Here is a 19,141-nt window from a genome sequence, read left to right as displayed (position 1 = left end):
CCTTGCCACTATTTTCAAATCCTGAGTTTGGTTGTGGGGTGGGGTGGGGGGTCATAGGGCTCCCAGCAGGAAGCCAAGCCACTTTTTCCAAGTAATCACAACTGGACATACTCTAGGGAAAAGAGCATAGCAAATCCAGGAACAACCTATTTGAACCCTGCATTTATTTGTCATATTTGTAGGTTTAGCATGGCTCTTTGCAAAAGTACAGGGCCAGTAACCATGAATTAGCAACAGTAAAATATATACCTGACATTCCTATAAAGTTGGGCATAATGCAAGTTATTGTGTGCCAGTTGATACCAGGAAAGTTAGTAAATGTGGTATTTGATTACTTTAAAAGTACTAACACAAGGTACTTATACCTCATGTATGGTTAGAGTTAGTTTAACTTACATAGATAGGAAATTACAGTCCATCTGCTACTGGGTTCAGTTTAAGGTACTATCACATACAAACCTCTGTATTGCCTTAGACCCCCTCATATCTGGAGAACGGTCTCTCACCCTATGTTATTCTACAACAGCTCTGAGCAGAACCTCCTGCAAACACCACCCTGCAGCCAGGCAGAATCAACGGCCCCGTTTCATCGTTTTTCATTATACCCACTTTCTGCTTAATATGCTACGCTCATTCAGATTTCAGTAACCCTATTCCTAGTACTTTGTTCATCTTGATTATACTGAATTATGTTGTGCTTAGTAGATCTCTTCATAAAGAATATTATCAATGTATACTGTAATAAGCAATGAATTTCATGTGAGAAAGGTCGACTGAGTACAGTAAATAATAACTTAACACATTTATTACATGCATCGAACATAGTAATGAATATACATTTAGCATGCAGAAACACATAAGCAAGTGGTTAAAAAAGGATGATAAAAGTCCAGATTCCATATACTCTGGAGTAGCAGCTGGCCTGAGAGGACATGCATAGTAGCCATCTTTGGGAAGCCAAGTATTTATTTTTCCACTCAGCCCTTAACATATGAATAAACACAAATTTATATACAGGAACTGTAGATCCAGTTGCTAGTACCCAGTTGTACCACAGGACCAAAAAAAGCATTCAGTTCAGTATTTTTTGCTAAAGGGGAGGGGTTTGAAAGGGGGAGACCTATGAGAACGCAGGATACGAGTGTAGGGGCTCTCTGCAACAGCAGGCTTGGTTGTAGAGTGAGGCAAGAAGTTTTGCAAGAAAGGCCTCTTGATGGGAGGTTGGCTTTTGGGCTGCATGTTTTCATTGTTGGCACAGAACCGTTTCTTGATGGACAGGGTTGGTGTTGCTTGGAGTTTTTGTACTGTATGATATTGCTCAGCAATACAGGCTGCCTTCTTCCGCAGATCCAGCTTCACTAGCATCATATTGTTTTGAAGTTCAGCCAGAGTCTTATCCTGGAAGAAAAAAATCCATTACATTTTGTAGATATAGTTAAAAGTGACAGAGTACCTATCAGATCACAGACAAATAGTCTTGTGGTGATATCAGCTTAAAGACTAAAAACACAGTGGCATAGGGGTCCACAGGCGGAGCCCTTTTAATCAGATGCAAAAGTCTGTATTCATGATCAGCCACCCTACATAATGAGCTGGACTGTATGACTTCAAATGAGGAAGGTGCGCAGGAGGAGGACAAGGAGAAACAAATATTTCTCTCATGAGATTCTTGCACTAGAAAGAACAATGTTTGCCTTCCCCATTTGGTATACGAAGTGGTACAGTCCAGACACAGATGCCATAGTTTGGATCCACTGGAATGTTTCCATGGGCAGATGGACTTTGGTCCACACAATACAACTGTCTTGATTTCCTCTTCCTCTTGCAGCCCAAAATGCCCCCCGGAGGACTCCCAAGAACAGGATTTCAGGAGATGTTTGGACTGCAGCAGAAGGGGGTGGGGGGAGTCAAGAATGTTGTGCTTGGTGGGCAAAAATCCTTTTGCCTTTGGAAACTTTTTGGTGGATCCATCCTATTGTCTGACAGTGCTGAGTGCTGTATTTATTTAGCCTAACACAGCCACTCGGAATTAAAATAATTACTCAAAATTAAAAATAGCTTATACCTGCAATAATTTTTAATTTCACTTAACAGAAAACAGTGCTCACTTCACTAGTTACAAAATGGTGGAAATTATTCTGTTCCTTTACAGGCACACACTGAAGAGCAGCCTCTTCCTCCTGAGTATTGCTTATATACTTGTTTTTGAGCATTCATTTACTTTAGTAATCCTTCCAAACAGCCCTGAAAGACAAATATTCAACTTATCCAAGAAAATAAGGCTACCATGCATCAAGTAAGATTTCAACCAATACCTTCTAAGTTCACAGCCCACACTCTTATCCACTATGCTCTAACTACTCCAAGACTCATCCACCATTAAGTGCCAAATTTCTGTCACTTAAACCAGAAACCAAAATTCTAGTACTATTTTATTAACTATGCAGGATAGCCTCTTTAAACTGCTCTGTGCCAGACTTTTAAAAAATTGCTTCCTTTACCTGTTTTATCAGGATGTCATCACACATACACAGGGTCTCACGGAGTTTGCCAGCACTTGTGCTGTGACAACATGCTCTTTCTGCTGTCTGAAGTGATTCCCCAAGTCTCTGCAGCTCAGAACGCAGCATCCTAATATTCTGAAGAAGGGGAGAATGGTTAGCCCGAAGTCACTCTGAACTAAAGCAGGAAACCCTAATTGAGAGCAGCACAGAAGAAGTGGATCCTACCAGTGGCAGATGAGGTGTTAAGACAGCACCCTGCACATTCCAGAGAGTAATACATTGTAAAGAGATGCAGTTACCTTTTGACCTTCTTCCAGCTTCTGGTCCACATCTACAGTGATAGCCTTTGACGAAGGTGGTGGCTCAATCATCTTTCGGTATTTGCGTAGCTCTGAAGACAAAGCAGAATACAATCATAGCTTAACCCAGGAGCTAAAACGTATGTCAGGACTTGGCTTTGTAGTTTGGTTTCAATACTGAATCATGGAATATTAAATCATAATAAAGGAACAGGACACAAAATACATGCAAAGTGCCTTTCACTCTCCAACCAACCACAGCCTATTTTTAGTACCTACCAGAATTAATAAGGCAAGCTTCAGCCCTGGCATTTTTTTTCTTAAAGAAAGTAGTCAAGAACTGACTAAAAAGTGAATTCCTACAGCCATAACATCATTTATATCCAGAGGTCATTTCGTAGAAAAAGAGCTGGAGGAACTCATTAGCATAACTGATTTGCATATGCCATGCCCCTTGACATCACCGGAAGTGTCTCATTAGCACAACCAATTTGCATATGCCACACCCCCTGGCATTACCTATCCTGGCTGTTTTGGACCCAATCCTGGCCATTCAGGGCCGAAATTGGGCCCAAAATGGCAAAAGGGGGCTGAAAATGGGCCCAAAATGGTCAGGATCGGGCCACTGCTGAGTGGGAGAGTGATCCACCACCCGTCAGAGGCCCAATCCGGGCCATTTCAGCCCCAATCCAGGCTGAAATGGGCCCAAAATGGCCGAGAGTCAGGTAGGTGGGGCCACCTGACATGTGACCTCTTTGAGAAACTGCCAGAACTGCATTCCTGCGCGTTCCCCCTCGAAATGAGCCCTGTTTATATCTTTGGCCAGAAATCACAAACAGAGCAAGGCAACTGGTAAGAATGTAGGAGACTCCTTATCACTACCTACTACATTTTGCCTTCCAGTGCCTCCAATTCTGCCAGACTATGTCCAACTGCTGCATACTCCAATTATTTCAACAATTTTGTAATTTTTGTAAACAAAGCCCCTTTATGGAAATTTGATCCTCCCTCCACCATGCCTGTCAGAATCCTACAAGATGGTAAGGGAAGGAAACCAAGATCTAGAAGGGGTAAGTAATCACACAAACTTAACTGGCAGGTCACTGATAGAACCCAGGTTGCCTAGTTACCAGACCAGTTTATGTTCTTTGTGGCTCATACTGCATGGAGCGTAGAGATCACAAGATTCATTCCTCACCTTCTTTGGCTGCATTCAGCTCAGCCTGACACTGCTCTAGCTTGGTTTTTGTTTCCTGCGGATCCTGTTGCAGGGTAGATGCCACTCGTTTGGATCTGCGCAGCGTCTCCCCTGATTCTTGCTTTTCTTCGTGGAGTTCTTGCTGTTGTGGTTTTGCTTCTTGCAAGGCAGCTTCCAGCTCTTGTATCTTTTCATCCCGGTTCTAAAGAGGAAAACAAAATTGACATTAGAGAAGATGATGCTGTATTGGTATGGCAGCCTGTCAGCTTTGAGATGGCCAAGGGAAATACAATCTACAAGAATGCAATGATCTCCAGAACGTTGACTGAACTGTGTAACAGGCACTAACGCATACATACATTTCTTCAATAGCTACTTCCCTGATTCAAAATCAGTGTAGGTGGTATTATGTCCTTCAGAGTAGTTTGAAAGGTATATACTGGCTCTAGGGAAGCACTCTTCACTGCCTCATTCCCACAGCCGTTTCATTTTCTGTTCCACATACCTCCATCTCCTCTTGATAGTAATCAGTCAGTGACTCCTTTAGAATGTTCAGCTTCTTCTCATACAAGTCCTCCAGAATCTCCTTTTGGGCATCCAGCTGCTCACTGCAGGACACAAGAGTGGAGGAGTGAAAAAACAACAGCCACCCGAATCAGCAAATAAAAGGGTAGGAAGTAGAAGTTGACAGAGACAGCCTGGGAGGGAGAGGTGCTGGAAACCCTTGTACCTGTTCCACTGTTCCTTGTGTTGCAGGTGCTCCATCATCTCATTGCAGATCTCATTGCGGAGATGTATTTCTAGCTTCAGCTTCTCCTGGCGTTCCTTCAGCAGCAGAGCTTGCACAGCCTCAACCACAAGCAACAGGTCCTGGGCAGAAGAAACTAAATGTTAGAGCACACAGACAATCAGAAGAGCCAACACTACAAAGTGCTAGAGATTGCCACCAATTGACCAATTAGTGTTTAATAAGTTTCGAGGGCTCCAAAGCAATTCATAAAGATCAAAGGTGCTTAGTTTGATACAACAAGAATCTTCAAGTTCTTTCCTGGATGAGGCACACAACAAGAAGAGAAGCTCAGAGCAAGTCTTAGTGGTTCACGCTGGTCTGGATCAGCAAGAAGAGTTCTAGATACTCCACATCCAGTTCCTTCCACCCATGAACTCCTCAGGGTGTAGGGTGGCTCTGACAACAGTGAGCAAGGCACAAGCCACCACCCACCTCTTTGTCATACATGGTCACATCTGTTTCATTCTCACTCTCTTCATCAAATTCTGTTTCTTGATCAAAGGCTGCTGCAGAGGCCTTGTTTATTTGAATGCTCTGTTCCTTGATAAGAGACTGAATGGCCAACAGTCCCACCTTTGAAGGAGCTTGTATAAGCTGTAAGAGAAGTACCATCATTAGCAGGCAAGAGCACAGAATGTACCATTCCTTTCCAAAGCAAAAGAATTGCCACACTTTGTCTGCAAAAGTTCTGGGACATTAAACTGAATGTTTCTGAACATCAGCAAATCACCTGTATACAGGGAGGTGTGGCGCCAGCTCTGAGGGAGGACTCTTGAAAGGAGAGCTCCATCCCTCCCCATCCTAATTCATTATAAATCGTTATAACAGAACTTAAATCAAAAAGGGAAAAGAATATGCCTAAACAAAACACAGAGATGAAAAAAACAAAGTCAAACGTTTCTAAAAGGCTACAGGTACTTCTCCCGACCTCGCAGCAAGCAGCAGAGAAAGAAAGCAAGATAACTAAAATGGTGGACAAAAACAACGGGGGGTAAGAACAATTTACCTATCTCAGCCGATCCGACTCTTATCAAATTGTTTGCCCATATGGAACAAAAAATAATCGACTTCTCGATTCGGGTATACCCGAATCGGGAAAGCCGAACCACTGTGCCTTTGCACACCCCTAGTTGCAACAGAAGAACAAACAACTTCAAGAAAGAATTTTACATATGGAGATTTCGTCAAAACAATCAAATCTTAAATTTAGAAACTTTGAGGAGCAAACAACTTTAAATGTGGATGTGCCCTCCTTTCTAGAATCATGGCTGGTACAGCATTTGCAGCTTGAAAGGGGAGCAGCCCCAATGATCACCAAGGCTTACTGTCTGGGAGCACAAAAAGATTCAAAAATCCACAGACATTCTAGCTACAATTCCAGACTGGAAGACAAGGAGTAAAATTCTGGAAATAGCAAGAAATAAAGGCTCAATCCCATATAAAGGACCACAAATCCAAATACTCACAGACTTGTCATCTACAGTTTTGTTTTTTTTAAAAAAAAGAACTTAGATCTACAACGGAAGCATTGGGAAAGCTCAAATAAAATACAAGTGGATTAATTATACAAAACTTCAAGTAAAACTACAGGACACCGTCTACCAAGCTACACATCAGGAACCTGGAAGGCTACTTTTGCAGGGCCTGGGCACTGAGACTCCTATGATCTGCGACAGAACCTCACAGAAAAGAAAAATGCCTGACCTCCTGTCTCCTTGTAAGGGAAGTGAGACTCTAGTGAGACACAACTAGCAAGCAAAGAACAAACAAACGGAGATGTAAAAACCTATGTTGAGAGCAAACCAAAATAATCTGTAAAATCAAAGAGAGTCCAGTAGCACCTTTAAGACTAACCAACTTTATTGTAGCATAAGCTTTTGAGAATCACAGTTCTCTTCGTCAAATAATCTGTAAAAATGTTATGATGGTATAATGTATAAATCTTGTACAAGAATAGAGATATGGGGGGGGGGGGGAGGGAGCAGAGCTCGCAGTTGGAGCCCTCAGTTATTTTTTACAGTTCTCCAAGTTTGGTATAAGAAATACCAATAGTCTATAGGGTGTTACTCTAGGGCTATAGAGAACTGTTTTGCATGCAAACTTAAGTTAATCTAGTTTACAGTTTATTCATCAGTAAGCTAAAAACACCTATTATTCAATCAATCTAGATGTTAGCATCAAGGGTAGAAGAGGGGATAGAGTTAAAAGAGGGAGGGGGAAGGGAAAGAGCAGTCATTTTAGTATGGCTTATAAGGGTTCTACTAATGGTTACAAAATTAATATATTTTTCTATTACTACTTGTATTTGATCTACAAAAGTTTTGACATTATAAAAATACCCATTTAATCATAATTATAAAAAACTCTAATTTAATATATCTTTATCAATAACCCGATTATCATCAAAAATGAAATACAATCATTTTATGTTTACATAAAGAATTTTCAATAGTAATGACAGGTCTTTAGATATCACTCAAGAAAAAGCAAGAAAAAAAATACTTTTTATTAATTCATAGTTAATAACCTTTATTTGAAATCTATAGAAGAAACGCTCATTTGTAAGAAAATGTATGAAAACCATCCTTAATTTATAATGTATAATAATTATCTTTTTAAAAATTTGTAACTGTTTATCAAGCACAGCTAAATAAATATTTGGAAATGGAAAAAAAAATCACCTTTATACCTGGAAAAGAATTTTGTTGAATGGGCTTCTGAGTTTTTTCACAATGCTTTCTTTTAACAGAAGCAGAGCATTAAAAAAAAATCAAACTTATGATAGTGTGGCTTTCAGCATGTGCAGAGAATATCCCTTGAGTTATCACCATCTTTTCTTTTTTACAGTCTTATATTTTAGACTATAGGAAATTAGTATACAAAAGGACGGAGAAGAAATAAGTAATGAGTTAAAAGGAAAGGGGGGGAGCAAGGTCCGGGTCCAGTAGCACCTTAAAGACCAACTAGATTCCCAGGGTATGAGCTTTCAAGAGTCGGAGCTCCATTCAAAAGTGTGCAGCCTTGCAGCTAGTCATATTCTGCCACAGTGCTTCTGGTCTTACCTGGCTGGCAATTGCAGAGAACTTAGCCACATGGAGAGTCTCATCATATGAGGAAGCACATGGATTCATATTGACTATCATACAGGACTGCCCTCGCCCTGTGAAGAACCCTTGAAACACACGTGTTAGCTTGCTGTCTCTGAATGGCACAACACTTTGCTTCGATCTGAGAACAGAAGATCAGATGCAGTGAGCTCCAGAAACAGCAATAGAAAGCACCAATACTACCCCTCCCCTCAAACCCTACAAGCCTCAGACCACCAGCATACAGCCAGCAATGTCTCTAGTGATACTGAAATCAGTACAGCTGGCTGGCCACGAAACCCCTGTTCTGCTTTATGCAGATGACACTGTGCTATTATCTAGATCAGAATTTAATTTTGGAAGGCATTAAATGCATTTATTATTGTATTCAGGAGGGGCTATCTATAAATTATGATAAATATAAAATGATTTTTTCAAAAAGGCCTAGTTCTAGACAGAGGACTTGGAATGTCAAGGGAGGGAAAATAGAGCAGGTGGCTCATTTGAAATATCTAGGAGTTACGTTTAGCCATAATCCAACCTAGAAAGCCCATGTCTGTTCAGCAATTGAAATTGCCTGCTGGTGTGGGGAGGGCGGAATAGAAATTGAAGAAAAATAAATAAAATAAAAATAAATAAATTGCTAGGACCAATACAAATGCTCTCTTGAGATTTTTCTATGTACTTGCAGCCATTAAGGCTTTTGATATTAAAATAATTCCCCAGGTTTTGTTTGTCTTGAGAACTGCACTCAAGAGTAAGAGTTTGCACAAAGTTCATTCAAGTTCAGAGCCTGGATTGCTGCCTTTAATCTGAGACTGACAGTCCTCTTTTCTGTACTTAATGTCCAAGGGGGGCTTTTGCACCATCCAAAGGAAGACAGTTTCAGAAGTGTCTGGGAGAGGTGTGTAGATAAGAGGCTTGAGCTCCTTTCCCTCATAATGTTTAGGAATATGGATTACCAAGACGTAGCAAAGCTGATCAGGATAAGGGTAACTGACCTTGACTGCATCAGCATACTAACCCAGCAAGGTGTGTCTGCTCCACTTTTGCATTAGGGATCCTTCCCCCTATGACCCTCCCTCTCATATCTGAAATTCCTAACAGCCCCTAGCCACAGGGGTGCTTTTATGGTTAACGACTCATCCAAGCGCTCATCTTAAAGGGAGCGCGACTGCAACCAAAGTAGAAACAAAAGCTCCCTCAAAATTTAAAGCCACCAGAAATAACTCGATCTGTTGCAAAATATTTGGCAATAGTGGTCTCTTTAAAACGCTGCTAAAATGAGTTCTATCCTGTTGATCTCATGAGAAATTGTATAGGCCTATTCATTTATTTTATCCAACATGTTTTAGATTTTTATGAGACGGGTATTTTATTGTTCTGTATCTTGCTTTCATTTGTTTTGTTATGTTCTGCAACATCTGCTTTATCCTGTTGTGATGTACTGGTTTTATGCTCAAGATTTTTGGTCATATGAGTTTAATAATAAAGGAGTCAGTACAGAAAAATGCTCTTTTCTTGCACTGATCAGGGCTACATACAGAATAGGCCCAGCTTACCTGGCCTGCTGGTTCTGGCGCAGCATAGCAAGGCAGCGTCCCAGGGTGTGCAAAGACGTATTGATATTATTTGCCTCCTTCATGCGATCCCCAGCCCTCTGCTCTTTGCAGCGTTCAGAGCCAGCAAGGTCACACAGTGACAGCCTGGGAAGGAAGAACAGCAACAGCACTGGGGTCAGGAATGACCAGGCCTACCAGTACCATCTTCCCTTTTTCAGTTTGGTTTTCCTTCAGGTTAGAAATCCTCCACTAGACACAGCTAGGCAAGACCTGGTAGCATTTCTGCTGTCCTAGACTCTAAGACTTCAGAAATACCATTAGGTTGCTCTTCTTCAGATGAGCACAGCATGGAGGGACAACTGCCAGTATTCTCATCCCAGTTCCCACGAGGATAGGGCTTTCAAAACTTTACACTGACCCAGTGTAAGCTTTCAAAACTTTACACTGACCCAGTTTTAGAAAAAAAAAAAAACCCTTCCTTATAATACCCTTGATAGTTTCTCCCCAGTTGCCCTCTCCATGGGACATGGTGGAAAGACTGCATCACCCTCTCTTTAGTCAATTAACAAGAGACAGACCCACAGCTCCCCTCTTCTCCAGTATGACTCACTCGCTAATCTTTGGGTCCATTTCACCACTGTTTCTCTGTAGGTGCAGAATTCGAATGGAGAAGATGCTATGACTTCAGGGAGACAAAGAAGGAACACAAATTGAAACTCCTTGGGACTGCTGCCTTATTCTCTTTCACACGCAAATAACATTTTTTTCCCAGTCTCCAAGGACCTGCTCTCCCCTCATTACCAATCCCCATTGCAGACCTGCGGCTAGAGTTCTGGTTCATGTGGGTGCTGGCAAAGCTTTGGTTTCTGCGACCCAGTTTCAGCAGCTTCCAGGCCTCATCGGCATCTTGAACGTTAATCCAATTAAGATCTGTAACAGTAAGCAGAGATCAAGCAGCCAAAAGAGTGCAGTTCAGGTTCCAAATGTATGGGACATTCTGTGTGGCGGAGTGGTTAGAGAGTCCGACTAGGATCTGGGAGGCCTAGGTTCACATCGCAGCTCTGCTAACTAGACTCACTAGGTGACCTTGGGCTAGACATTCACAGGTTATCCTATCTCACAGAACTGTTATGAAGGTAAAAAGGGGGAAAGAGAACCACTGCACACTATCCTTCACCCTTGGAGGAAGAATGGGATAAAAATATACTAGATGAACAGATACTGGGCAATATCTAAGAATTGCTGTTCATCCCAGCAAGAACATCATAACTCAGCAGATGAAGTTTTTAGTGCCATAATACAGCCCATATTACCCCTATAGTAACCCACTCTGAACTAGGGCTCATTTCTATTACAAAATCAAGCCACTTGATCAAAAACTTCTGTGAGAAAAGAGCTTGCTGACCTCAGGGAAAGCTCTAGGTGATTGGGCTGATCTCTACCTTTGATGTAGGGGTTGCCAGTCTGATCCTCACACAGTCGCAGTGTGGGTCTCTTGCGGGGTGGACCAATCACATTTGTCTCCAGCAAGTCATAAATCTGCTCGTTGTAGATCTCAAAAAAGGAGACCCAGATGGAAAATTGCACATCTTCTTTAGCCAGCAGTGAAATGTTGTCCGAGTCAGCCCAGTGAGGAACTGTCTCTGTATATGAAAGTTGGTGGTTATGGTTAAAATGCCTTAAATAAACTCACAGTTTGCCTCAACAGATAGCCTTTCTGAAAATCTACCCAAAAGACATGACATTGCTCCTCTACCTAAGCATGGAAGCCCACAAGTCTTTCTCTCCAGCTTTTCCCTTGTGAAATCGCCCACATGCCCATGAATGTTAAAGAAAAGATAGCTTCTAGCTTAGGAGATCTCACAATTCCGATAGACTTGCCTTGGTGTCCATATTTTTTAAATTGCTCCCAGATTATTATAGAAGCATTTCAGTGACTGAATGGATTTATTGCATACAACATACAAGCCACTAAACAGAAGAAATCCAAATGCTGCATATACCGGCCATAAAGCATATTGATGTGCTCCATAACCTGCTCTGAAACAATTAAGGAGCTTTCCTTGGAATGTATAATTGCTGGAGAATTTATCTTACTTCACTCCTTACTTGAGGGCTTAAGATTTGTGGTTCTGCATCTCTTGGCGTACTTCTGTACTCTGATTACACAGCAGCAGTGGCAGAAGAATATAATAATAACAACAACATTCGATTTATATACCACCCTTCAAGATGACTTAACACCCACTCAGAGCAGTTTACAAAGTATGTTATTATTATCTCCACAACAAAACATCCTGTGAGGTGGGTGGGGCTGAGAGAGCTAGAAGCTGTGACTGACCCAAGGTCACTCAGCTGGCTTCAAGTAAAGGAGCGAGGAAACAAACCCAGTTCTCCAGATTACAGTCCCGCAGTCTTAACCACTACACTAAACTGAAACACTACACCAAACTGAAAGAACATCTGCCCCCCAAATAGCAGTTCAGGACAGTAGATACCTTCCAGCAGGTTAGAGTTTGTTTGATTGGTAGAGTAGCAGGTAGATGAGAGTCCGCCAACACCACTGTCAATGCTAGTGCTTGTACCAGCCTGAAGCAAGGATCCTGTGTCATGGTTCTTATTCACAGAAGTAAGCAACTCCTGCGAAGTCAGAAGGAAGAGCAATGAGTCCCTGAATGGGATACCTTCTTCATTACCACAGACTCCATAAAGGGGATGGGGGATGCACCTCCTTCATCTTGCCACACAACAGGGCCTGCTTCTTGGTTTCCTCCTGACGAATCTGTTTGCTGTCCAGCCACATTACTTCACAGGAGAGGAAGGGCTTCAGGTCTGTGGCCCGGTAAAGGTCTGCCCCAATGCTGTTGAATATGATTGCCAAAGAACGAGGAAGGACCCCTGCATCAGCACCGCTTCCTACAAGCCAAGAAAGGAGAAGGGAACTGACCTATCTAGACAAGCATCTCTTGTTAAGTATAGTGTTGCTCATGCTGGAGTGGACAAGAGGCTTCTTACCCTGGATGGTGTATGTCTTCCCTGAATTAGTGACTCCATAGGTATAAATAAGCCAGTTCTGCCCATGCAGCACATCCGTCACTACTTCCTTCATTGTTGCATCAAAAAAACCTTTCTGGCCAACCTCTGGCCCAAAGACCTGCAATCCCAAATCCACACAGGTTAGTTCCCCTTTGCTAAATTAAGTTTAGGATTATTCTCCAATTTCCCATTATTTCTGCAGTGTTCCTTGCTAATGTTCTGCAAAAATCAAGAGGTTTTTTGAGAGTTCTTGACAGAACTGTTGTCCATGCTGCAGGCCCAGTAGATTTATGGGACCATGGATCCTGAATATGCCACTAGATCCAAAGTACATACCTTGGTGAAGGTGAACTTATGCACTGCCTGACCAATCCCTCGTTCAGTGTTTTTCATGGTGAAGGAGTTCTTCGGTGCTTTGAGTAAAAGGGTCTCAGAATTCTCAATACAGATGCAGCCCTAAATAGTAGAGTTAATGCTTAAGGTTTGTTGTTACCTGCTACAATAGGAAAGTCTACTACTGCAGGCATATTGCATTTGTTCAATAACACCCTTCACCTCCTTGTCACACAAGAATTCATGTGATGTTATTGACCCTACTTTGTCCCAGTCACTCACTTGATCCTCAAGTTTTTCCACTTCATCCGGATTCAGGGGCCTCACTCTCGCATATACCTTCACTTTCTCATTGTCACCAGAAGCTGCCTATAGAAAAAGTTGCAGTGAAATTATAGATATCCCTTAAGCTTACACAAAGGGATATTAGGTTATACTATCCTGTTTTTTCTATTATTTTAAATATATTTAAAACCCCATTAGCTTGGTAGAATAAATAGAATAACATTTTGAGCAAATTCTAAACAAATACTACTCTCTACTTGCAACTGGAATACCTATAGGCAGACTTCCCAGGAACAAAAAAGGAGGGAGAGGACAGAATAGACCCTGCACCCTTACAGGGCAATATATGTTGGAATTAACCTGTTTCTACCTCACCATAAAACCTGGCACAGACTAAAGGTTACCCTCATACTACCAGGAAATCCTAGCAGCTGAGTGCAGTGCTGTCCCAGCTATCTATCCATGGCTGGAAGATCAACAGGGAAACAAGTGGCAAGACACTAGTTTCCTTTCAGTCCAGGGTCTAAAGACAAAAGAGAAATTAGGGTCAGAAGTTCTCTCCCCTTCCCATTTTATTTCAATGGTGAAAATGACCACTGGAGGAAAAGCAAATTTGTCAGTTTGGCAACTATTTTCCTCTCTGAATAGATTGAAAGCTGCTAATATCAGGCCACGAGTCCATAAATTCTTAACAGAGTGATTAAAAATGAGAACTGAGAGATGTTAGGCAGCCACATGTCATCCTAACATCTTCCCATAACCTTTTCAGGAACAAGGAACTTCACTTAGGGTCCTTAAATGTGGGTCAAATTAAAGATTGATATTTTCTCCACATAGCAATTAACACTCCTTTGATTTTTATCAGGTGAAACTGCATGGTTAGCATCACCTTTCTATATTGCTTTTGAAGTATTCTCATGTACTATCTAAATATTAATTGGCCAAATTGCATGTCTGGATTGTATAATTTGATATAATCTTTTAAAAGAGCCAGCAAATCCATCAACACAGAAAAGTTTAAAAAGTATTTCTCATGGAAAAATAATAGGTGGACACATTGACTAAATCTGCTGTAGTGGTTAAGTGGCTGGGCTCTGAGATAGCACTCCGCTGGTTCAACTCCCACTACTGCAATGAACTCTGCAGATGGCCTTGGGTAATCCATTCCTCTCAGCCCCAGCTCTATTGACGGGATATAATACTGACTTTGTTCACCAGTCTTTGTGGCATCAATCTGTCCAGATGTGCAGTATATAAGCACAATGTCATTATTATTATTATTTTAATTAAAAGATATGTTCCTCTGTTCTGCAGAATATCTCTTAAACAGGTGTCTCACTGGGGGATCTGTTCTGTTTCCATCATTATCTATATAATTCAGTGTGTCAGTCTCAGTATAGAAGAACTGTGTAACTTCTTTGGCTTCTTCCACTGTATTAATATTCCTAACCCACTGAACTCAACTGGGCATTAACAAGACCAGGCTGAATATTAAAGAGCTCACCGCTCATATTAACATTCATCTCATGACTTTGGATTTTATTGTGGAGACCAAGGCCCATTACTAAAAGCTAAATGGCTTCCTCCATCAGCACAAGTCATACCAACTGCCTCGGAGACTAAGGCTTTATGCCCGACAACATTCTTCTTACCTGTTCATGGCTTGAAGAGATGGAAGAGAAATCTGGCAGAAGAGCTCTGCACAAGCCAGCCCCACATTCTGCTGCAGTGGATTCCAGTACAGGAAAGACTACAGCTTCTTCATCAGAAAGCAGCCCTCCTGGGGAAATACATCCTTCGGCCATAGCAACAACCTGCCGTTACTGCAAAAGAAAAAGAGTCAAAACGAAAGCATGGGCTCCAGTCATGCTTTGTCCACCCAATCTTCAGGCTCCTTTCCAGGTCTAACAACACCACTATAATTATAAAGTGGGAGTGATGTGTGAGGATGTGTGAGTGTGCATCTCTCCTGGGCCATAGGAAAATCATCCCATTTAAAAGTGAGGGGGGTTGCCAGCCATCTGGATCCGAAAACTACAGTAATGGGGACTTTTTCATATCTGTCCCTTACTTCATGAAACATGATGCAACATATCTGTCCCTTACTTCATGATGGGATGCAACAAAAAATTGGGTAGGATCATAATACATAAAGCCCACTGGAAAAAGAATGTGGGTAGGGGATGAAGTGTGAGAAAGATTCCTCCTCAGTTTGGCCTTTGCTGCAGCCGCCTCCTCCTCTTCCATTATAGGTCTCCACTACTAATAAATCTTTTATTCTTACTTCAAAAAAGCTTTATAAAGTTTTTACCAAATGCCTTTCATTTAGCTAAAAATATCTCCCTAATCTCTTTCACAACTAGAGCTAGATTTTGCTTTAAAAATAAATATAAGCCTAACAAGCAGATGAACATAAATCTGAAGAATTGAAAAATAAGGGCAAACATAACAAGTAGTGGGGAAAATCTGACAGGATCAAAGAATTAAGTTAGGAGATAAACTAATTTAAAGTTTTGTGATATGGTTAATGTAATTACAGAGAGAAGAGTCATAGATGAAGTAGAAATAATAGATAATAACAGAAGACTGGACTAAAAGTAAGATTGAAACAGAAAAAGCCAAAGATGATAATTATTTAATATCTTGATTATCTTACTGCTTTAGTAATAGGCTCATATTTAGGTAATATTAGAATAACACATCATGTTCTCAGCTGCTGCGTGAACAAAAAAGCTACATAGATCTTGGTAACCTCTCAGAACAGAGTTCTAGAGATAAAAGTATGAAAACGTTTTGGAATGATATAGATATTAAAACTAGTCCCATGCCTGTGAGATATATACAATAGGGGGGGGGAGATTTAACAGAAAGACATCAGAGTACAACAAGCTGAATAGTGAAAACCTGATTTAAATAGTAACTTGCACACCTCTGAGAAGGGCAATGGGTAAGACTGTCTTTGATCCTGCTTTCCTTTATCGTTTTGGAGCATGTGGTCATCCTTCTTTTAAGAATCTCATATTAGGCTAAAAAAAAAATTGTTTCTCCCTATAGGACAGAATCCTATTTAATGATCTAGAAAGTTATTAAGGATTTAATCATTCAATTTCTTCAAAAGTTAAGTGGAGATGTTATGGCTATGTTCAAATATAATAAGAAAGCCATAGCTCTGAGGACAAGATTTGGAAGTTCTTGGGCTCAAATGCTCTTGTTTCTTTTATGCAAGGATGAAAATCTTGCATGAAAATCTTTTCAATTTTTGACAAACCAAATGTGCAATTCCTGAGCCGCATGTCAGCAGGAAGAGAATTATAAGCCTCAGAACTTCTAGGGGTCAAACTACAAGTGACGAATGACACAGGTCAGCTTCCCTCAAGTTCTGATGGGAAATGTAGGCCGCTTGGCGGAATGTTGGACAGGTGACAGTTGAAAAGTCCATTAGACAGCAATTGGAGAGCCAAGCTGCAAGTCTAGGATGCCTACATTTCCCATCAAAACTTGAGGGAAGCTGACAAGTGTCCAACCTGTGTCATTCGTCACTTGTAGCTTGGCCCTAAGATTCATTGCCCTATCTGACAAAGTTGGCTGTGTGTGACCCATGAAAGTTCATAGTGAAAAAAAGTTAGTCTTCAAGGTGACGTTAGATTTTGCTATAACAAACTTTTTTTGCCACACCTGAATGCAGTGCAGATGTTTACAGGAATTGCTTGTCTGGGACTTGTTTATTTATTTGTATTCCGCCTTTCTTACTGAGACTTGGTGGATTACATTGTGTGAGATTAGTACAATTAGTGGCAAGGACAAGGGCAGGCATTTCCATACAGTGTCAAGAACATCTTCATAAACAATGACACGGGGTAAAAGAATGTAAGTTTACAAAGATATAGAATTAGCAAGAATCCAGTATGGGGTCGAGGAATTGCTGAAACAGAACATAATCAATTCTAAGACTTACATAAAGGACAGGTAGGATATAGGAGTACATATTTAAAGCTACAGATATGTAAGGCAACATAATGGTGAAATCTATGGTTTCTCATTAGTGAAACATCTAGGATCTCTTTCCTACAATACCACCCTCTTAGCTGAGAAAAAAGGCCTTTTTGAATAATTCAGTTTTGCATTGTTTGCATTGTCTGAAATTTATATAGCATATGCTTCCACACAACTTAAGTATCATATTAAATCCAATGTATACTTTTTCTCATAGTAGATCTGGCAAACATACATGTCTGTAGTCAACAACAGGCATATGCTTTATGATGCTTTCTATAAATCTTTTTGTTGAGGATGCAATAGCCTATTATATGTTGCATTACTCTTAGGAAGGACATGCTGGTATTGCACATGAAAAAACAGGGCAGTGACACAGTCACTGAATTGTGAAGATTCCTTATTCACACAAACAGGGCTCCTCTTCCTTTCATGTGACTTTGATGCCACATGCTTGCAACATAATGGGGCCTCATGCTGCTAAATAAGGATTAAAGGTGGGCACGAGTATGGAAAATTTGAAGGCCACTGAGCTACACCACAAGTCTGGAAAATTTTGTTTGAATTTTACTTAAAGTAAGAAGAGTTTTGTTTTCACTGCATCTTGTTTTTGTTGTAATCTCAGCCTAAATAAAGCTGAACTTTGTTAGGAGAGTAACAAGATTCGGGCCCAATAGCACCTTAAAGACTAACTAGATTTCCAGGATATGAACTTTCGAGAGTCAGCTCCCTTCGTTGAGAGTATAAACCTCGATTAGCACAAGATGGCTAGGAAGTGCTATAAACACAATTTGCATCGTGGACAACAACACTCAAGTAATGTACATTAGCCAAACAGCCGGACTGCATTCTACGCAAAGAGCAACAAAACCTCTCACAACAGGCTCTGAGTGGGACCGTATATAAGCACTATTATTATTATTATCCTATATAATCATTTAGGCAATCAAACAAGGTTACCACAACGACCAATTTTTAAAGCTAGAACTCCCACCGAAGTTAGCCAGGCTTCGAGTTCTACCGCTTCCTCTTTCTGGACTTTGAAAGTTACAGTAGCTCCATTCATGCAGGAAAGGTGTTTTTAATAGTGCTCAAACACAAACAAGTAGTTCGGGGGCCACTTTCGTAAGCCTCGTCTATAAAAACAACTACAGGGCTCTGGTAACGAATGGACATAGTCCCTTTGCCTCCAGAACTGGGAGACTAAAATCAAAGCATGCCCTCCACCCCTGCATATCTCCCCCGTCTCACCCTGCGCGATCACTCCTCCGCCCGATGTTCCACTTTGTGTGAAAAGCACGAGTGAGACTCTTTTCTTCTCCTTGTTTCAAACCTCGCGGTCGACTCGCTAAGCCAATCAAATCACCGAAAGCTCAGTTACCAATCAAAGGATAGGGCGTGGCCTAAGGGAGAAGGGGAGGGGGGAGCAGCTAAGCCGTTGCTTTTCATCTCCTTAGCTTCCGCGTGATTAAGGACGCCTGTCTGACGATTGGGAGAGGTTGTTGGGGAAAGATACTGGCTCTCGTGCTGACCCGGGGATGGGGTGAAGTGTTGAAATGCAGTCGCAGCCAAGGGGTCAAAAGGAAAGATAACCAAAATTCTCTCCACGATTTTTCTCTGCACTGCTTACGAGCCTCCAAGAGTCTGCTAAATGAATTCAATTAAGTTGACTATGAACATATTCCCCTCGGGAACGGTTGGAGTCACGCTGAACCTTATTTTTGGAGCTCCGCAAACTGCTCTCTCATAAGCTATGCTTTCTCCCTCTACCACCGTTCAATCATATTTCAAACACACGCGCATGCACGCGCGCGAGCCCCCCCCCCCATAAGGATGGGAATGGAATGTGAAAAATGATGTTCTGAGGATGCTGGACGAATAGAAATGATTGACTGGCCCATATAGTTATACTTCATATAGAAATAATCCATGCAAAGGAAATAGTTTCACTTCATGTAGTCCACTTATGTTATAGTATGGCAGATGACTTGTAGAGATAAGGTGAGGAAATTAGAATGTAGAAATAATACATAGTGAATATAGAAGTAATACATA

The 19,141-nt window shown here is 41.2% G+C and overlaps 1 protein-coding gene across 1 annotated transcript; it reads right to left on the bottom strand.

The window, feature by feature from the left end:
• Window positions 1-811: 811 nt before the first annotated feature.
• On the bottom strand, window positions 812-18,419 carry KIF20A (kinesin family member 20A). The gene is made up of 19 exons (XM_054977455.1): window positions 18,338-18,419; window positions 14,746-14,916; window positions 13,091-13,177; window positions 12,812-12,931; window positions 12,455-12,593; window positions 12,168-12,355; window positions 11,938-12,079; window positions 10,882-11,082; window positions 10,258-10,369; window positions 10,050-10,121; window positions 9,440-9,583; window positions 7,854-8,019; window positions 5,224-5,385; window positions 4,732-4,871; window positions 4,507-4,609; window positions 4,002-4,203; window positions 2,804-2,895; window positions 2,502-2,639; window positions 812-1,398 (listed from the first exon to the last, which is right to left on the bottom strand). Exons 2-19 carry the CDS (start codon window positions 14,896-14,898, stop codon window positions 1,078-1,080), a joined length of 2,682 nt encoding a protein of 893 aa, XP_054833430.1. The 5' UTR covers window positions 14,899-14,916; window positions 18,338-18,419; the 3' UTR covers window positions 812-1,077.
• Between the last annotated feature and the right edge of the window lie 722 nt (window positions 18,420-19,141).

Source organism: Eublepharis macularius, chromosome 4 (assembly GCF_028583425.1).
Source record: "Eublepharis macularius isolate TG4126 chromosome 4, MPM_Emac_v1.0, whole genome shotgun sequence".
Classification (NCBI taxonomy): domain Eukaryota; kingdom Metazoa; phylum Chordata; class Lepidosauria; order Squamata; family Eublepharidae; genus Eublepharis; species Eublepharis macularius.
The sequence above is the reverse complement of the archived record's forward strand: the minus strand, read 5'-3'. Positions and strand labels throughout refer to the sequence as shown.

Coding starts and splice junctions, on each gene's coding strand:
- KIF20A (XM_054977455.1), bottom strand. CDS start 14,898: ATGGCCGAAGGATGTATTTCCCCAGGAGGGCTGCTTTCTGATGAAGAA. Junction 13,178..14,745: donor TCTCTTCAAGCCATGAACAG/GTAAGAAGAATG, acceptor CTTTTTCTATAG/GCAGCTTCTGGTGACAATGA. Junction 9,584..10,049: donor ATGGACCCAAAGATTAGCGA/GTGAGTCATACT, acceptor CTTCCTTCCCAG/GCTGTCACTGTGTGACCTTG.